Source organism: Rattus norvegicus, chromosome 8 (genome assembly GCF_021556685.1).
Source record: "Rattus norvegicus strain SHRSP/BbbUtx chromosome 8, alternate assembly SHRSP_T2T, whole genome shotgun sequence".
NCBI classification, from domain to species: domain Eukaryota; kingdom Metazoa; phylum Chordata; class Mammalia; order Rodentia; family Muridae; genus Rattus; species Rattus norvegicus.
The window spans coordinates 58,552,021-58,568,798 of NC_141541.1; the positions used below are offsets into that span (position 1 = coordinate 58,552,021).

Genomic DNA, 16,778 nt, shown 5'->3' on the forward strand with positions numbered 1-16,778 from the left:
TTAGGAGGGGTTGGGATATTTAAAAAAAATACTTCCCAACTTTTCAAAATCATTTCCCTGTGCTCTGGCACTGTGGAGGGAAGTTTCAGGAACAATGTGGACTCAAATGTTTCTTTCCAAATAAATACATAAAACTGTAGGCACTGCAGATGTGTCTCCATTGGTAACGCCTGCCTAGCTTTCAGGAAGGCCTAGATTCAGTCCCCAGTGCTGTTTCAACTAGGTGTGATGGTACACCGTTGTAATCCCAAAAGCTGGGATGTTGATTGAAGCAGGAGGAACTTAGGTGGCAACGATGACTCAGTAGTGAAGAGCTCAAACTGCTCTTGTAGAGGACAGGAGATCCATTCTCAGAACCATGTCTTAAATGCCTATAACTCCAGTTCCAGGAGATCTGATGCCTCTGGCCTTCTAGGACAACTGCTCTCACATGCACAGACCGCACCCACTCACATGAACATGAAATCTTGAGTGTGGTTGTTCACTCCTCTAATCCTAGCATTCAGGAAGCAGAGGCAGGCGGATCTCAGGGACTTAGAGGGAAGCCTGGTCTACATGGTGAGTTTCAGGCCAGCCAAGGCTACGTAGGAGAACCTGGCTCAAAAATTAAATGAATTAAAAATTCAAGGTTCTCCTCATGTACAGAGGACTCAAAGCAAGCCTGGAACACATGCAACCCTCTGTGTAAAGAATAAGTAAGTAGGGCCGGTGTCCAGGCTGTGACTGAAACATTTGCCACTAAACCTAACAGCTTGAGTTCAATCCTAATGGTCCATGTAACGGAAGGAAGGAAAGACTTCAGAAAGTTGTTCTCTGACCTCCCACTATACACCACACACACACACACACACACACACACACACACACACACACACCACACACACACACACACACACCACACACACCACATACCACACATACACACACACAAACACACAATGTGTCCTGTGCAACCCCTCCACATCTCCCTGACCACCACCACCACCCCCACTGCAGAAAATCAACAAATGTAATTTAAAAAAAAATAGGTAAATAAATATCCAGTTTTTCCAGCCCTGGGCTAGTCGTGAGAGGAAGAAGAAACTAGAGGCACATCAGAAACAGCTAAGCAATGTTCTGAGATAAAAAGGACACCCATGCCTGAGTTTCTGACAGAGAAAAACGGGCCTTCCAACCAGACCACCTACGTGGTAATTACTCAACTGTGGACTTCCACTTTCGGCATTTACCACTCCTCACCAGCCTTTCCCACTTCTTCAGATAGTAGGTGCTGAGACCGGGGGGCCTTGTCAGATCATTTGGCCAGTCCTCTTCTTGAGCAAAACTGGAATTGGTAGAGGATTGTTGGTCACAAAAGTGGAGGCTTGGTGATTCATCCCGAGTGATGTCTTGGGCCAAAGAAGGCAGTATTTTCAGGAGGGAGGGAGAAAGGGAGGGAGGGCGATTTGCATGCATGACCTCACCTAGAAGCTCCAGCCCTAGAGCATATAAACAGGAGCCTGTCACTCTTAGTCTTACTACTGCCAGGTCCTGCAACCCAAACAGACCGGAACCATGCCTGCACTCCGCACCTTGCTGCCACACCTGGGGCTGTTCCTGTGCCTGGCTCTGTGCTTTTCCCCTTCCTTCTCTCTCAGCAATAATGAGTCCTGCATACTTTACGATAAAGTCTACCCCTCTGACAACTTGATCAACGCTTCAGCTGAGGAGGTCTCTGGTGAGAATACAACCTACACAGGTGAGTCAAAGCCACTCGTTCACCTGCTCTTTGTTCTTCGTGGAGCGTTAACCAGGCCCTCCATTTGTGGGTGGACATGATGGAAAATGGGGAGCAGGGATTGATATGGGGAGCACAGTGGATCGGGCGGACTATTTCTATAGCTTCCTGTCCATAACTGAATCGAGGTGGTGTAAGCTGAGCCCCAGGCAGACCACACCCCGGCAAGATACGGCTGCATTAAGGGAACGTTATGTTATTTTTTTGAGGGAATTCATTGCAGTCTTTTCACATCCACTTGACAGAATGAGTGTACCCTGCAGGACAACAGGAAAGATGATTTGCCCTTAGTGTATGGGCAAAGCCACGTAAGCTAGAGGAAGACATCAGTAGCACACCTTATAAGTGAGGGGCCTGAAAGGCAGAGATGTTAAAGGACTTGCTGGGGACCCCTGCCAGCAAGGGGCAGAAGCTCTTTGAGTCCTGGTTGTTCAATCTTAATCCAATGTTTTTCTTAGAAGTATCTGGAAAGTATTTCATAACTTTCCCTTTTGGGATTCAACAAACCTACAAGTTAAAAACACGTTTGCTAATTAGTCAAACCTGTTAGTCAAGGAGTACACTTTCAAACCAAAGCTTTATTTATTTATTCATTCAGTTTTTTTTTTAAAAACTTCAGTTGATTTTTAATTTTTTTTTTTTACTATTTTAGTATGTGCACCCTTCTGGGGTGTGTGTGTGTGTGTGTGTGTGTGTGTGTGTGTGTGTGTGTGTGTGTACACGCGCGCAGTCATGCGCATATCCTGGCACTCTTGAACAGGCCAGTGGTAGCTTTGTGGAGTTGTTTCTCTCCTTCCACAATCATGTGGATCTGAGACTTGAACTCAGGTCACCAGGTTTTCACAGCAAGTGCTTTACTCACCAAGCCCTCTCATCGGCCCTGCCTCCTCCGCCGCCACCCCCTTGTTCCAGTCACAGAGTTGTGGAGACAGAGGAACTAGACGTACATCCACATTATAACGCTAACACGTGCTGGATTCTGCTCTAAGGGGAAAATGTTATCATTAACTTCCATTTTCCAGAGGAGAAAGTATACAGAAGGCAAATTTTTACTCAAGGTCACTAGAATGTAACAGAACTAATATTTGAGCCTCAGGAATGTAGTCAAAAGCCAGCGGCTTTCTTAGCTCCTGTGCCACCCTTCCTCTCAGTCTAAGCAAACTGTGCAGAGGTCACTATGGTGACTGCCACATGCGTGATCTGCAGGAGTCCTAGCCTGGAAAGTGAGCCATCGCACCATACCTCCCCACTCTGCTGCTCTCTCCAGTTTCCTGGCGACTGTCACTAAGCAAATGCTCCTGCTGTAACAGGACTATGTCCCATTCCCTGGGGAAGTGGGTCTTTTCATATCGGAGCAGGGAAGATAAGTCCGTAATTCAAGATGAACACTAGGTGAGTACGTGTATGAATCCATTACCGAAAGGGTGATTGCAGGCCCCTGATGTGAGATGGCAGGAGACAGACAGGCCTGCAGCTGAAACGGGAGAAAGAGAAGTCTACTGGGGAGAGATAAGATGAAGACCTGGGAGCCTTTCTGAAAGGAGGGAGGCCGGAAGGAGAAAACACAGGACAATGGGGGAAGGTGGGGGAAGGGCAACTCCACAGTGGTCCCAGAAGCTTGGAGAGAAAGAACTTAGCTTCCTGAGTGCCTAAGCTAGCTTTGCTCTTTATCAGATTCAATTTCAATCCAAGATGTGTTTGAGCTTTGAGGAAAATCTGACTTGTACTTTAAATTGAGGGTCAAACATCCTCTGTCCATGGAGGTGAGAAGAGGCAAATTCCACACCTACAGGCTTTACAAATACCTTTGTGGAGTGCTGAGGCCGGGACTCAGGCTTTCTGGAGACCCGGAGTCAGCCACCTTTCTTTGCTTTGGTTTGAAATCCTTTACCGTTTCAGTGTAGTGTCAACGCTGGCAAATCACGTATAAACGGCTTGGCAGATCCTAGAAACAGTACAGATTAGCCAGCCTCTCAGAGGGCTCACTCCACCCCACCCTACCCCCCCCCCCGGACCTGTTAAGGAAAGAAGCCTGCAATATTTACACTGAGACACTGAAGAGTCAGCCTCTGCCCCATTGTGCACTTCCCCGGACAAGGATGTAATTTATTACTTCCTCAACTTTCCAGCTTCTAGAACAGCGAGTTCCATTGGATAAAGGATTTTTTTTTAAGTGCTAGAGACTGAACCCAAGGCTTCCAGCATGCTGGACAAATGCTCTACTACTAAGCTAGTGTCCACCCCAGCCCTGTCGGGGGGCGTTAGAATCAATGAAACCATAAAATATAATTAGGTATTCAATTCTCTAGAAAGGGTGTGAGTGTTTCAAATGTGAGGGGGAAAGAGGCTAAGTTAGTCCAGAGGGAGTGTTGTGAGAAAGATTTGGTTGTGGAAGTGAGTATGTAATGAATGCTAACCTGGAAGGAAGGCTCCAGACAGGCACCCAGACATAAGCAAACGCCAGGCCCAGGTGTGGGACAGATAGGAACCAGGTGCAGAACAGCTGGGGGCAAGGGTGGGGGAGGTCGGAAACAGCAGCTGTCCGTAGAGTAGAAGGCAGACAGATGAGGAAGGCTGGACTCTTAGGTTCCTGAATGCGTGCTGGGTACAATCATTGATGTTGAAGAGACAGGAATGAGAAGGCAGGAGCGTTTAGATTCTCTAGGTGGACAGGTTTTATGAGGAAATCTGGTCTCACTGCTGAATGGTCAAGGCATCCAAGGGAGATTGAAGCCACAGATCCAGAGACCCCAAGAGGAAGGGAGGAAGGAAGGAAGGAAGGAAGGAAGGAAGGAAGGAAGGAAGGAAGGAAGGAAGGAAAGCTGAGTCCACCTGAAAGGGGAAGCTGAAAAGGAGACAACAGCTGGAGAGCCAAGAGGATCCCTGGCTATCTAGATGACTCCATTGTACATCACCTTCCTTCCGCCACACCACCATGCAGAGATGTAAGACAAAAGTCAGTTCCTCTCTGAGTGAGTCAGAACGTGTGGGATTCAGGTCAGCTGACCTTCCTGGCAGAGCAAACCAGGGCGAGGAAGCACAACGCACTGAAATTAGTAATAACAATCAGTTTATCTGATACGAACCACGGACGTTAGCGTCTTCTCTTCAGTGCTGACAGTACTGTGAGGGACAATGTCGTTTCCAGAAATACGGCAAGCACAAAGTGGGAACTTTAAAAAAAAAAAAAAAAGCATAGCAGTCAGAGACGTAACTTAATAAGCAGACCGCTTGCCCGGCACATACCAAGTTCAGGTTCAATGTTCTGCATTTTATAAACCAGGTGTGGTAGCATATACCTGCAAGGTCTGTACGCAAGACGGAGAATTGGGAGTTCAGGGTCATCCTCAGTTAATCTGATGAGATCCTGTTTCAAAACACACAAATTGTGTCCAGTGGCCGCTGAGCAAGAAGCCAGGATGTAGAGGTGACCTGTCTTGCTCCTAAGTACCAGAGCCAGGATGCAGATCCAGGACTGTCTGACCTGCTACGAGATCCACTGGCTTTGCTTTAGAAGGAGTTTCAGATGACTGAAGGGACCCAGTATTGAGGAATTTATTCATGCAGGCTCTGGGAGGGGAAAGAAAAATAGACACACTAAAATCTGCACGTGTTGAAACTAATAAAATGTCAGCAAGGTCCCCTGTAAGTGCAGGCAGGCTGGGTCATAGACCTCATCTGAGTAGAGAAAAACCCTAAGAGGTAATTTGGTCCTTAGATTAGGACCCTGTGGCTCAGACCTCAGTGTCTCATACCTAATCCAACCCCTGTCCTACCCAACCCCCTCCTTCAACAACCCAGAGGATGAGCATTTCTGGGGTCAGGAGCAGGCCTTTGGTTTTACTTAGCAACAGTCCTCCCTTGCATCTCTGGAGCACTTCCCAGGAGACCTCTGAACTCTTGGGGTGTTCACCTTTGAGGAGAGACTTAGCTCTTCACTACTAGGATCTCTTCCCCTGTAGCAAAACCAGGGCTAGAGGATGGTCGGGCTCGTAGCTGCTGTTCACTGGAGATTATTTGGAAAGAAAAAGCATAAAGATGCTTTATATTACACATTAAAATCACCGGTAGCCCAGGCGGGCTTCAAGCTTCCCTGTAGCTGAAGAGGACACTGGACTCACAGTCCTGCATCCCTCACCTGGAGTTACAGGCCTGGGACATCCTGGGTCCCCAGTCGGGAGCTCTGTCCTTTCTTTGACAGAAGTGGGAGCACACCATTCACTCTCCGCAGCTTCCCTTGCTCGCACACCACCATGGTTTCCGCTTGGCTCACACTGACTGCTTCCTCGTATCCTTTCCTCCTAGTGACAGTCCCTGTGAACGATTCAGTCAGTGCTGTGATCCTGAAAGCTGAAAAAGACAACAAACCAGTGGGCACCTGGAGCGGAGCATACGAGAAGTGCAACAACAGCGTTGTCTACAACTTGACATCTCTAAACAACTCAGCCTTCCAGACAAACTGGACCGTTCCTAGTTCTGAGGACGTGACTAAAGTCAACCTGACGTAAGGACTGCTCTCCTGTCACTTTGGGCTTTGGAAAATTTATAACAGGTTTATATGGTTTTGCCTTAACCTAGGACTAAAACTAGACTGGGTGTGAGTGGAAAACCCTGCAGTGGCCCTTCACACACACACACGCACACACCACACCACACACACACACACACACACATACCACACACCACACACACATACCACACACACACACCACACACACACATACACACACACCACACACACACATACACACACACACCACACACACACATACACACACACCACACACACACACACCACACACACACACACCACACACACACCATACACACACACACCACACACACACACATACACACACACACCACACACACACACACACCACACACACACCACACACACACACACCACACACACACACATACATACACACCACACACACACACATACACACACACACACATACACACACACACATACACACACACACACACACACACACCCCAATGCTCTACATAATCAGGAAGAGTGAACACTTTCTTTCAAGTTGTCTGTATTCAAACTGAAGAATATTTTAAAAAAACAAAACAACTTTTGTTAGCATACAAAACAATAGACTCTCGTGACATTTTCATCTCCATGTCATTAGGCTTTCCTCCTGCTCACCCGCGTCCCCTTTTCTTGCTGCTCGTTCCTTCAGTGATCTATCTTCCTGCAAATTGCCGCTCCTCCACCTTCACATACACACGCCGTATATAATATATTAAGTATATTTAATATGTTATTAGTAATAAATAATTATATCGCAATTAAACATATTGATTAACAATTATATTAATAGACTGAAAAATTAAATATATCACCACATATATAATTGGAATGAACAATTGAATATTTAGGTGTATATAACATTAGTGGATAATCATTTGTTAAACACACACTCATTTGGGAAACCAGTTGCTAAGAGACAACTGAGTAATTTCCTCCTGTCATAAAAAATATGGATGCCCTAAGGTGTTGAGAAGAGGTCACCTAGAGGTTACCTGTATCCTTTCATAACAAATGTCTCTCACTCTGAGGACCTGATGTTGACTTTAGAAACCAAGTGTTGGGAAGAACTTTGTGCCCCAGAAAGGGCAACCCTGACAATCAGCTGGTCCGCTGTCAGCATCCTTGTCTCTGTGGGAGTTGGTGATGCTGTCAAGCCATTCTTCCCTCTCTTGCCACACTCTGGAACTAGCCAGGCTCCATCGGCTTTGGAGGAGGAACGATTGTGCCCCCAAAGTGATGAGAGAAAGCAGAATCCAGAGGGAGCTGCTTTTATCAGCCCTACCACGACAGCAGTTGTGACCACATTATGCTGGAGCACGTTCAGTCTGCAGGGACACAGCCATGACAATCTACATCATCATTACGTAGTGAAGTCCCACCTTCCGTGCAGTCCACGTCCTCACATGCACACTCACTACGGTACACCATGTTTGTATACACTCATGCCCTTGGTCCGCAAAACTGATTCAAGGGGACGGGATGCAAGAAACACCACCACGGAGGGCACTATGCTCAGCGGGGTATAAAAATGATGTCAAAGGTCTCTGCCCCTGGGATTCACTATGGTGAGGCTGGGGAACCCATCCCACACACGTGAGTACTGAGGTGAAATGCTTCCTTTGCTTTTCCTGAACATGTAGGTTCAGAAACAGTTCTGTTACACTCTCTCCGGCTTTCCTCTGCTTCTTCGTACACATCATGACTGTGGCTGACTCCTTAACTCATTACCTGAATATTCATCAAAATCTGTGAAGACCCTAAAAATGCTACGAACATGAAGCCGTTGACTGTTGGGTTCACTGCTATCTGCTCACACGAAGCTCAGCGACTGACATACAGATTCTGTCCTTTCGTTAGTGGCTCCCTGGCTGTATAGACAAGGGGCTAATATTCCACCAGGCTCGTTGGTTTAATAACAGAACAAGCTCTGAGGATAATTTAATGGGGATGGGCGATGGGAGAGCTGTTTGGAGTTAAGACCCGGAGGGGTTCTAGTCAATATGGACTAGATCGATAGTCAATGATCTGCTCTACTGTGCTCAGAAGAGATTGACAGGACGGGGTGATCCAGAAAGGCAAGCAAAGGAGCGGCTTGTGAGCTGCACAGACCAGGCCCTCACCGTGTCTCTTACTGATTTGTTCTCCAGGATCTTCATTGTCATCAACCGCACAGCTACAGTGTCATCTGTGAAACTGGAGCCAAGTGAGTTCTATTGCAAATCTCTGTAGATTTGGCGTCAGACTCAAGCAGTCTGGAAAGTTATTTTACTCACATATCAGTTGAGTTTCCCACCGTCCTGGAACCTATCTGAGATTTGTTTCATGTTGTGCGGAAAACAAAAATGCTGTCTAAGATTTGTGCCATTTTTCACAAATCCCATGATCCAAACGCCTGCTTCAACCAGGGGATGAGTTGGGGGGAGGAGGATATCTCCGTTCAGTTCCAGATAGGCATCAATATGAAAAGTCAACCTTATTCTCGTTTTCCACACAACGTGAAACCCCCTCACACAAGGCCTTCACGTGGTCAACTTTAACCAATCAGTTTTTAAGGGAATTATGGGGGCGGGGAAGGGGGAGACGGAGGCCACTAGCTACACAAAAAGAGTTGGTATCAAAGAAATATCATTATCATTAGTGCTTGTGAGATTGTTTCTATTTTTGTTTTTCTTTTGGAAAGAGTGGCTTGACCCTAGCACCTTGGCACAAGCTAAAAACGTGCACATCCCTAGGCTGCATCATGACTTCTTCATGAGTTTTTTTTTTTTAATTTTCTTTGTCTTTGTCTGTCTGTCTCTGTCTGTCTGTCTCTCTGTCTGTCTCTGTCTCTCTCTTTCTCTGTGTGTGTGTGCGTGTCTGCGCATGTGCATGTGTGTTCACAGATCTGCATACGTCTGCGTTTGTGAAGGCCATTGGACAACTCACCTTGTTCTATGAGACAGGGTCTCTCCCTGGCCTGTGACTCAACCAATAGGATGGTGATTTCAGGGATCTTCCTTCTTGGTCTTCCTGGTGCTGTGATGACAAAAGCATGTACCTCTACACCTAGAATTTTCACGGGGGGGGGGGGGGGTTGGGGAGCTCAAACTCAGATCCTCAAGCTCATGTGAAAGAACTTTACAGACTAAGCCATCACCACAGACCTTCCACAAGTTTCTAATCGCCTCAGCTAACTGTGGTCACCAGCAGGAGTTTTCACCACCTTTCCCCAGGGCACAGACCCCAGGCCCACACTTTCTCTGGGCTCCATATCCTTCTCTCTATCCCCCCCCTTTTTTTTTCTTATTTCTGGGTAAGACACCAAAGCATTCAAAACTGGAATTCAGAAAGGATGGTTTACTGGCCTAACAACACAGAGAAAATCCACAGCAGAGTGAGGTCTGAGATTCTTCATTTTACCCGTTTGTCTGCTTTTTCTTAGAATTACATTAAAACTAAAGAGATAATGTTAAGGCAGTTTTTATTGTAAGATTCAGCCAAGAGCATGTGTGAAGACTTGGATTCATATCTTCAGCATTGGGGGCTGAGGGGGGTGGGAGTAGAGACCCAAACAAGAACCATTAGTCTCTCCCAATGTCCAAATCCCTAGCCTTCCTCGAGAGCCATAGAGCACTAAAAGACATACAGCGTGCTGCTGGGTTTTCCTGTAAGTCATTTACTACAAAATGCACAGATGGAATAATTATTTCCAACAGCACATTTTAAAGTACTCATGCCTGATCAAACTATTACATAACAGTGTTTCCTGTTGGAGGTTTTCCCTCCATGAGGTTATTATTTTCCTCAAGGACATTTTTGAGAAAAACACTTGCAGAAATTCTAATAGAGCAGGAAGTATGTATTTCTAATCAGGACCCCTTGGCTCTATCCCAATAAAATAGAGGTTAAAAAATCAGAAGAAAGGGCTGGAGAGATGGCTCAGTGGTTTAGAGTGTGATCTGCTCTTCCAGAGGTCCTGAGTTCAATTCCCAGCAACCACATGGTAGCTCACAACCATCTGTAATGGGATCTGATGCCTTCTTCTGGTGTGCATGAAGACAGCTACAGTGTACTCACATACATAAAATAAACACATTTTTTTAAAAAATCAGGAGAAAGGCCAAGAGTGGTGGCACACCTATGTTCCCAGCAGTTAGAGGCTAAGGCCAGGTCACAATTTTAATGCCAACATGGGATACCCAGAGAAAGCCTCTGTCTCAAACAAAACAAAATAGTGAAAGGAAAGAGGGAAACATGGCTGTGCTCTGCTCTCCAGATTCATGGAATGCCAGAACGACACTTGTCCTGGAGAAATGCTAGAGAGAGAAGGCATGGTCTCGACCACGAGGGCTTCCTCCAGCGAGGCAAAAGGATGCCTGGTCCTATGGCATTTTCCTTCTACCTCTTATAACCAAGTTTTAAAGAGGAAGAAAATGTGCATGTGTGTGCCTCTGTGTGTGTGTGTGTGTGTGTGTGTGTGTGTGTGTCTGTGTGTGTGTACACACTTGAGAAGAACAAAGGAAAACATTCTGTGCCTTCAACTATGGCTCTCCTTCTTGTGACTAAAGATACAGGTTCTCACTGAACCTAGAGCTTCCTTTTTTTTTCAGCAAGCCCCAGCTATTCTCCTGTCTCTGCCCTTACCCCCAAGTGTTGCTCTACCCAGATCTGGGGTTATAGGCCCCACTCCCAGCTGAAGGCGAGACACCCTTGAAGTGTCTGTGTTCCAAACTCCATGTTTTCTGGCATCAGACAAGTCCCTAAGTGAAGAGCTGGCTCCCTTTGCTTCTCTAAGATCACTGCTGAGCACCAGCACGTAGCCAGAACCTACCTGAGAAACAGTCAGTGACCTGCAAGCCAGAGAAACAAGGTCAAGGATTCAGACAGGGCACCTGCCACTAAGTAAGGCAGAGGTCACTATTCTTGGTTCTGCATGATACTGACTTCTCTCAAGTCCTTGGAATTAGTAAGAAAATTAGAAAAGTGTACTACCTTGGGTCATATTTGCACTACAGGTAAAAGAGTTATCAAGATAGTTGAGGGCAGACTACTTACCTAATAACAGACTCATAAGTTTTATAAACTCTTTGGGTCTTTTCTTCTTCTCAACAGACTATGTAGGGGCTGGAAGGATGGCTCAGCACAGCAGTTAAGAACATATAGTTGCTCCCCCAGAGAACCCAGGTTCAATACCCAGCACCCAAGTGGGCCTCACAATGATCTAAAACCCCAACTGTAGGGAGTCCGATGCACTCTTCTAGCCCCTGAGGGTACTGCATGTAGGTTAATACACATACAGCCAGGCAGGGAAATGCTTAATATGCATTTTAAAAACAAATAATCAAAATAAAATGAAGGAGAAAAGATCGTGGAGACCTTAAGGACAGAGGCTTAGCTACTTTTTTTTGCTTGACAATCTGAACCTTTTAGCTGTCTACAGCTCTCTTCCCTGTGGGCACCGGAGAAGTGTTGATTGATGTTTGCTCTGGCTTTACTGTCTTAAAAAGACTATCATTATTTTGTGTGTGTGTGTGTGTACGTATGCAACTGGTGTGTGAAGGTCAGAGGTCAACATCTTGAGGTCAGTTCTCTTCTTCCACCTTTATGTGATATTGAACTCAATGACAAGTGGTCTTTACCAGCTGAGCCATCTTGCCAGTCTTTAGCCTCTTTCTCTAGTGCCCACCTCCAAACAAAGGCTTGATAAAATTGTTTGATTTTTGTTTCTCCCACAGAAGAATCTTCAAGCTTGGCCTCTACTCCTGAGAGCCAGACCTCAGCCATGACTACAGCCATGACCTCAGCCATGACTACAGCCAAGACTACAGCCGTGGCCACAAACAGTAGCACAGACGTGACCTCAGACAATAGCACCGCCGTGACCACAGCCAATAGCACAGCCGTGACCACAGCCAATAGCACAGCCGTGACCACAGCCAAGACCACAACCATGACCACAGCCACGACCACAGCCAAAAGCCTGGCCATCCGTACTCTCTGCAGCCCCCTGGCAGGCGCCCTCCATATCCTGCTTGTTTTTCTCATTAGTAAACTCCTCTTCTGAAGGAAACTGGGGGAAACAAATCTCCAACCTCCAGGGCATCCTCCCGAGCTCAAACATACATGAATGAAGGTTTCATGTCCTCAGTCTGCAACTCCACCACCTCGGACCACAGACCTGAGACACTAGTGCGTTTGAGGGACACAAACATTTGCCTGGATCTTTCAGGCCACAAATTCTGCTTTTTGTAAATACTTAGTCCATCCTGCTTGTAACCTGAAGTTCTGACTCTCAGGTTAACATGTTAACAGCCAATCTGAACTTGCGTTTCTTGCCAAAGTATTCCCATGAGCCTCCTGGGTTTTGGGGTGGGGAGGGGAATATCCTTCATTCAAGCTGATTTCAGATTTCTGGCCAAACCTACTCAGGTTACAAAGGACTTATGTGACTGAAGGAAAAAGAGAAATGAGTGATAGTCCTGTGGCTACTAGCACATTCCCACCATGCCCAGACCAGTCAGTAGGTTTCAAAGAGAGAAAATATATGAAAACTATGCCTCAGAAGTCAATGACAGGACACATGACTTTTTTATCCTAAGTCAAATAAATGGTATATTGAACAAGAGTACTGAACGTGCTAAATTGAAAGATAACACTCAGTGAGTGATAAAATAGTATTACCTAACTTTGGTTTTAGAACTATGAATGAGATTGTGTGTGTGTGTGTGTGTGTGTGTGTGTGTGTGTGTGTGTGTGTGTTCAAGGATAGATACAGGGCTAATTTATCTTAGTTTTGTTTTGTCCAGTCCAAGCTGGTCATTTCTCCCTTGATGATAATTTCCACTAAGAAATGGGCCAAAAAAACCCAAATACTTGTAATATTTATAGTATACCGTGAAACCAAAAAAAAAGTTATTTCCAACAATAAGCCTGTAATAAGAAATAAAAGTTTTCCTTCAATAATTCCTTTTTCTATACCATCCAGACCACTACCCAGGGGTAGCACCACCCGCATCAGTCGTTAATCAAGAAAATGTTCCTCAGTTTAAGTTCTCTTTTCCCGATGACCCTGGCCTGTGTCAAGCTGACAAAAGTCTAACCAGCACACAAAGTGCTAGTTCCCTCCTAACATCAGTCTCTTCTGTGTGCTGATTCTGTTCACTGCTTTCGTGTGTGCCTCGTGGGCAAGTCTTACCAAAACGTGCTACTCTGAAAGTTGCCTGGTTATTCTGTCCACTTCTGAAGATAAGAAGTCTGAGGGGTCAGAGAACTTCCAAAACCAGCCCTAACCACAGTGCTTAGTACCTGGGCACAGCAGTCCTCCCTTGACCCCAGCCCTCAGGAGGCTGGGGACAGGACTACTGGGAAGCTTGGGGACAGTCTGGTCTCTGAGGAAGTTTGAAGCTGGTCAGGGTTACATAGCAAGACCCTGTCAGGAGGGAAGGAGGGAGGCAGGAAAGGAGAGAGAGGCCACAGAGATGGTGAGGGGCAGGGCAGGAACGCAGACCTGCTCCAAAGACTTGGTTTCCCACATGTTCACAAGGTTTTGAGTTGGCCCTGCCCCATAGCCAGCCAAAATAGGAGCTGGCCTCTGCTTCCCGTAGGGTAGACTGATGGCAGTGTCCCTCATGGCAGATACAGTTACTACAGAGTCAACTGGAGCCCTGACCCCGATACCTCTCAGTGTACGTCTTTGAATTTCTGGCAGTTTATTGTTTTTCTGAATGGAGACTGCCATGTCTTTCATGATCTTTGGTCATTTTCTTTTTTTTTTTTTTTCAGAGCTGAGGACCGAACCCAGGGCAAGCGCTCTACCACTGAGCTAAATCCCCAACCTCTTTGGTCATTTTCAACCCAGATTTCTTTGTTCTTTCAGCTCCTTCTCTGTCTCCTGGAACTCCAGCTATAAGTATGTCAGTCCGTCTGTATCCCACAGACCGTTCTTTCTTTTTTCTTTTCTTTTTTTTTCCTGCTCCTCAAACTAGATCTTTTCAACTGACCTGTCTTCAAGCTCACCAGTTATCCTGCCTTCTCAAGTCTGCATGTGAACTTTGGAATTTTTCTTATCTTATTAGAATATATATATATATATATATATGTGTGTGTGTGTATATATATATATGTGTGTGTGTGTATATATATGTATATATATATGTTTATGTATGTGTATGTGTGTATATATATATATGTGTGTGTATGTGTATGTGTATGTGTGTATATATATGTGTATGTATATGTGTGTATATATATGTGTATGTATGTGTATGTGTGTATGTATGTGTGTGTATATATATATTTTTTAACCTGTTACACTTTTCAGCTCCAAAAGTTCTATCCGGCATCTTGCTATAATCTCTCTCTGCTCACCACTGGTTTGTGTTCAGAAACAATCACCTGGCTTCAGTTCTTTGTCACTGTTTCCTTTGAGCACAGTTAAGATGTTGACATCAAGTCTTTGCCTCTTAGGCCCAACGGCTGGACTTCCGTGGGAACAATGTCTGCATTGATTTTTTTTTTCCCATTTATAAATTTTTGTTGAAAACTGGGTGTTCTGAACATTACAGTGTCTTGACTCCTGCAAACCTGATTCAGTTGTCCAACTGCTGTTGTTGAACCGCTGGTGATTGTAGCTGCAGACTGCATTGCCTTGGAGATTTTGTTAGATACCAAAATTTAGCACTTTTGCTGAAAGCTGTTTTTTGTGTTTGTTTGTTGGTTCTCTGTTGTTGCTAATAGACTGCAGAATTTAAAAAGTTCTGACTGATGCTGTCATCTTAATGGTTGGTGTGCTGGAGAGACCAGTACTTGGAACCTCTTGTTCCTTGGTTTCTCTTGTATCACCAGGTGCTTCCTGGTGACCGTGCCAGTCCCTGAACAAGTATAGACCTAAGCACTGAACACGAATCATCTCATTCGATCCTTCACCAAGCCGGGGGTGGAGATTCACCTCGAGGTTCCCAGCACTCCAGAGGCTAAAACAGAGGATTGCCATAAACTTGAGGCCAGTGTAGGCTACATGAAACACCCTGGTCGTCAGTGCAATACCTTGTCTCAAAACAAACAAACAAAAATGAGAGGAGAGAGAGACAGAGACAGAGACAGAGACAGAGAGAGACAGACAGAGAGACAGAGAGACAGAGACAGACAGAGACAGACAGGGAGAGAATAGTCAGTCAGCAAGAAAACAGGGAAGCTGGCTTTTAAAGATATTCTATCTCACTTCGGAGCCTGCCTCTTAATCAAGACACCTTGGGATTCCTCAATAACTCTTCAATTACTAGGGGCTCCCCCACCCAGGAAAAAGAAGCTCACCAGGTCATAGGATGAGCAGGTGTCCCCTGCTGACACACAGCTCTATTCTCTGGCACTCTTTCTCCCAGGACCCACTGCTTGGTACCATCTCCAAAATAAACACTGGTGAATCCTGACCCAGCAAGCCAGGAGCAGTTTCGTATTTACCTTTCGTGGCGCACCCTGTCTTCCTGTCAAGTTCAATGTGAAAATTGTGACGAATACTGACTTTGTCACCGGGTGCAGTCCTGGCAAAATAATGCTCTGAACATTCTTTTTTTTTTTTTTTTTTTTTTTTGGTTCTTTTTTTCGGAGCTGGGGACCGAACCCAGGGCCTTGCGCTTCCTAGGTAAGCGCTCTACCACTGTGCTAAATCCCCAGCCCCAAGCTCTGAACATTCTTAGATGCAAAGAAATCTAGGTGGAATACAGCCAGGCAGCTGACCAAGAAAATGGGATTAGGAAATCTGAGTCAACAGGCCTGATCTTCTGATAAGTAGGAAGGCCATCATAGACAAACGGCTGTGCCATCTCCTGCCTTGGTTCCCTATCTGTTAAACAATGCTCAACCCTTGTGTCTCAGCTCTCTTCCAGGTCTCACCTTGGGGTTCTCTCTCACAGCCAATCCTGATTTTTTAAAGAAATAAAGAAATAAATCTTTTTTTTCAATTTTTATTTTATGTGTATAAGTGTTTGTCTGTACAAATGTATGTGCACCATATGCACACGTGGTACCTATACAAGTTAGGAAAATGCTAGATCCCTTGGAACTGAAATCATGAATAGTTGTGAACCACAATGTGGATGATAAGGACAGGACCCTGGATCCTCTGCAAGATCAACGAATGCTCTTAACTACTGAGGGATTTCTCTCTGTTAAGGCCTCGCTAACTGTTGGCTGTCTAGGTGGCCATTTTGTGCTGTTACTAGGAAACGTTCTCATCCCAAGTTGATTGCATATTCTGTTATGTTCTGTACTTTGCTGTTCTTGGAAACCAATCACAATAGAAGTCAGGTAGAACTGCTTTGCATGGTTTGCCACAATAAGCTTGGATCCAAACCAACTGCCAGATAGTACTTCCTGTACCTGCGTATGAACTTTTGTGGTTGGACCCCAAAAGGACGCCAACATAAGAGAGACACCTGCACCAATGTAAGAAGTCATTCGAAATAAGGGTTTCAT

At 45.5% G+C, this 16,778-nt stretch overlaps 1 protein-coding gene across 2 annotated transcripts; it reads left to right on the plus strand.

Moving 5' to 3' along the window:
* The first annotated feature begins 1,515 nt into the window (after window positions 1-1,515).
* Window positions 1,516-12,930, plus strand: Plet1 (placenta expressed transcript 1). Of its 2 annotated transcripts, none has more exon segments than NM_001014209.2 (4): window positions 1,516-1,738; window positions 6,083-6,281; window positions 8,474-8,529; window positions 12,041-12,930. In NM_001014209.2, coding segments are annotated over 4 exon segments (768 nt in total). In that variant the 5' UTR covers window positions 1,516-1,554; the 3' UTR covers window positions 12,370-12,930.
* Window positions 12,931-16,778: the final 3,848 nt, after the last annotated feature.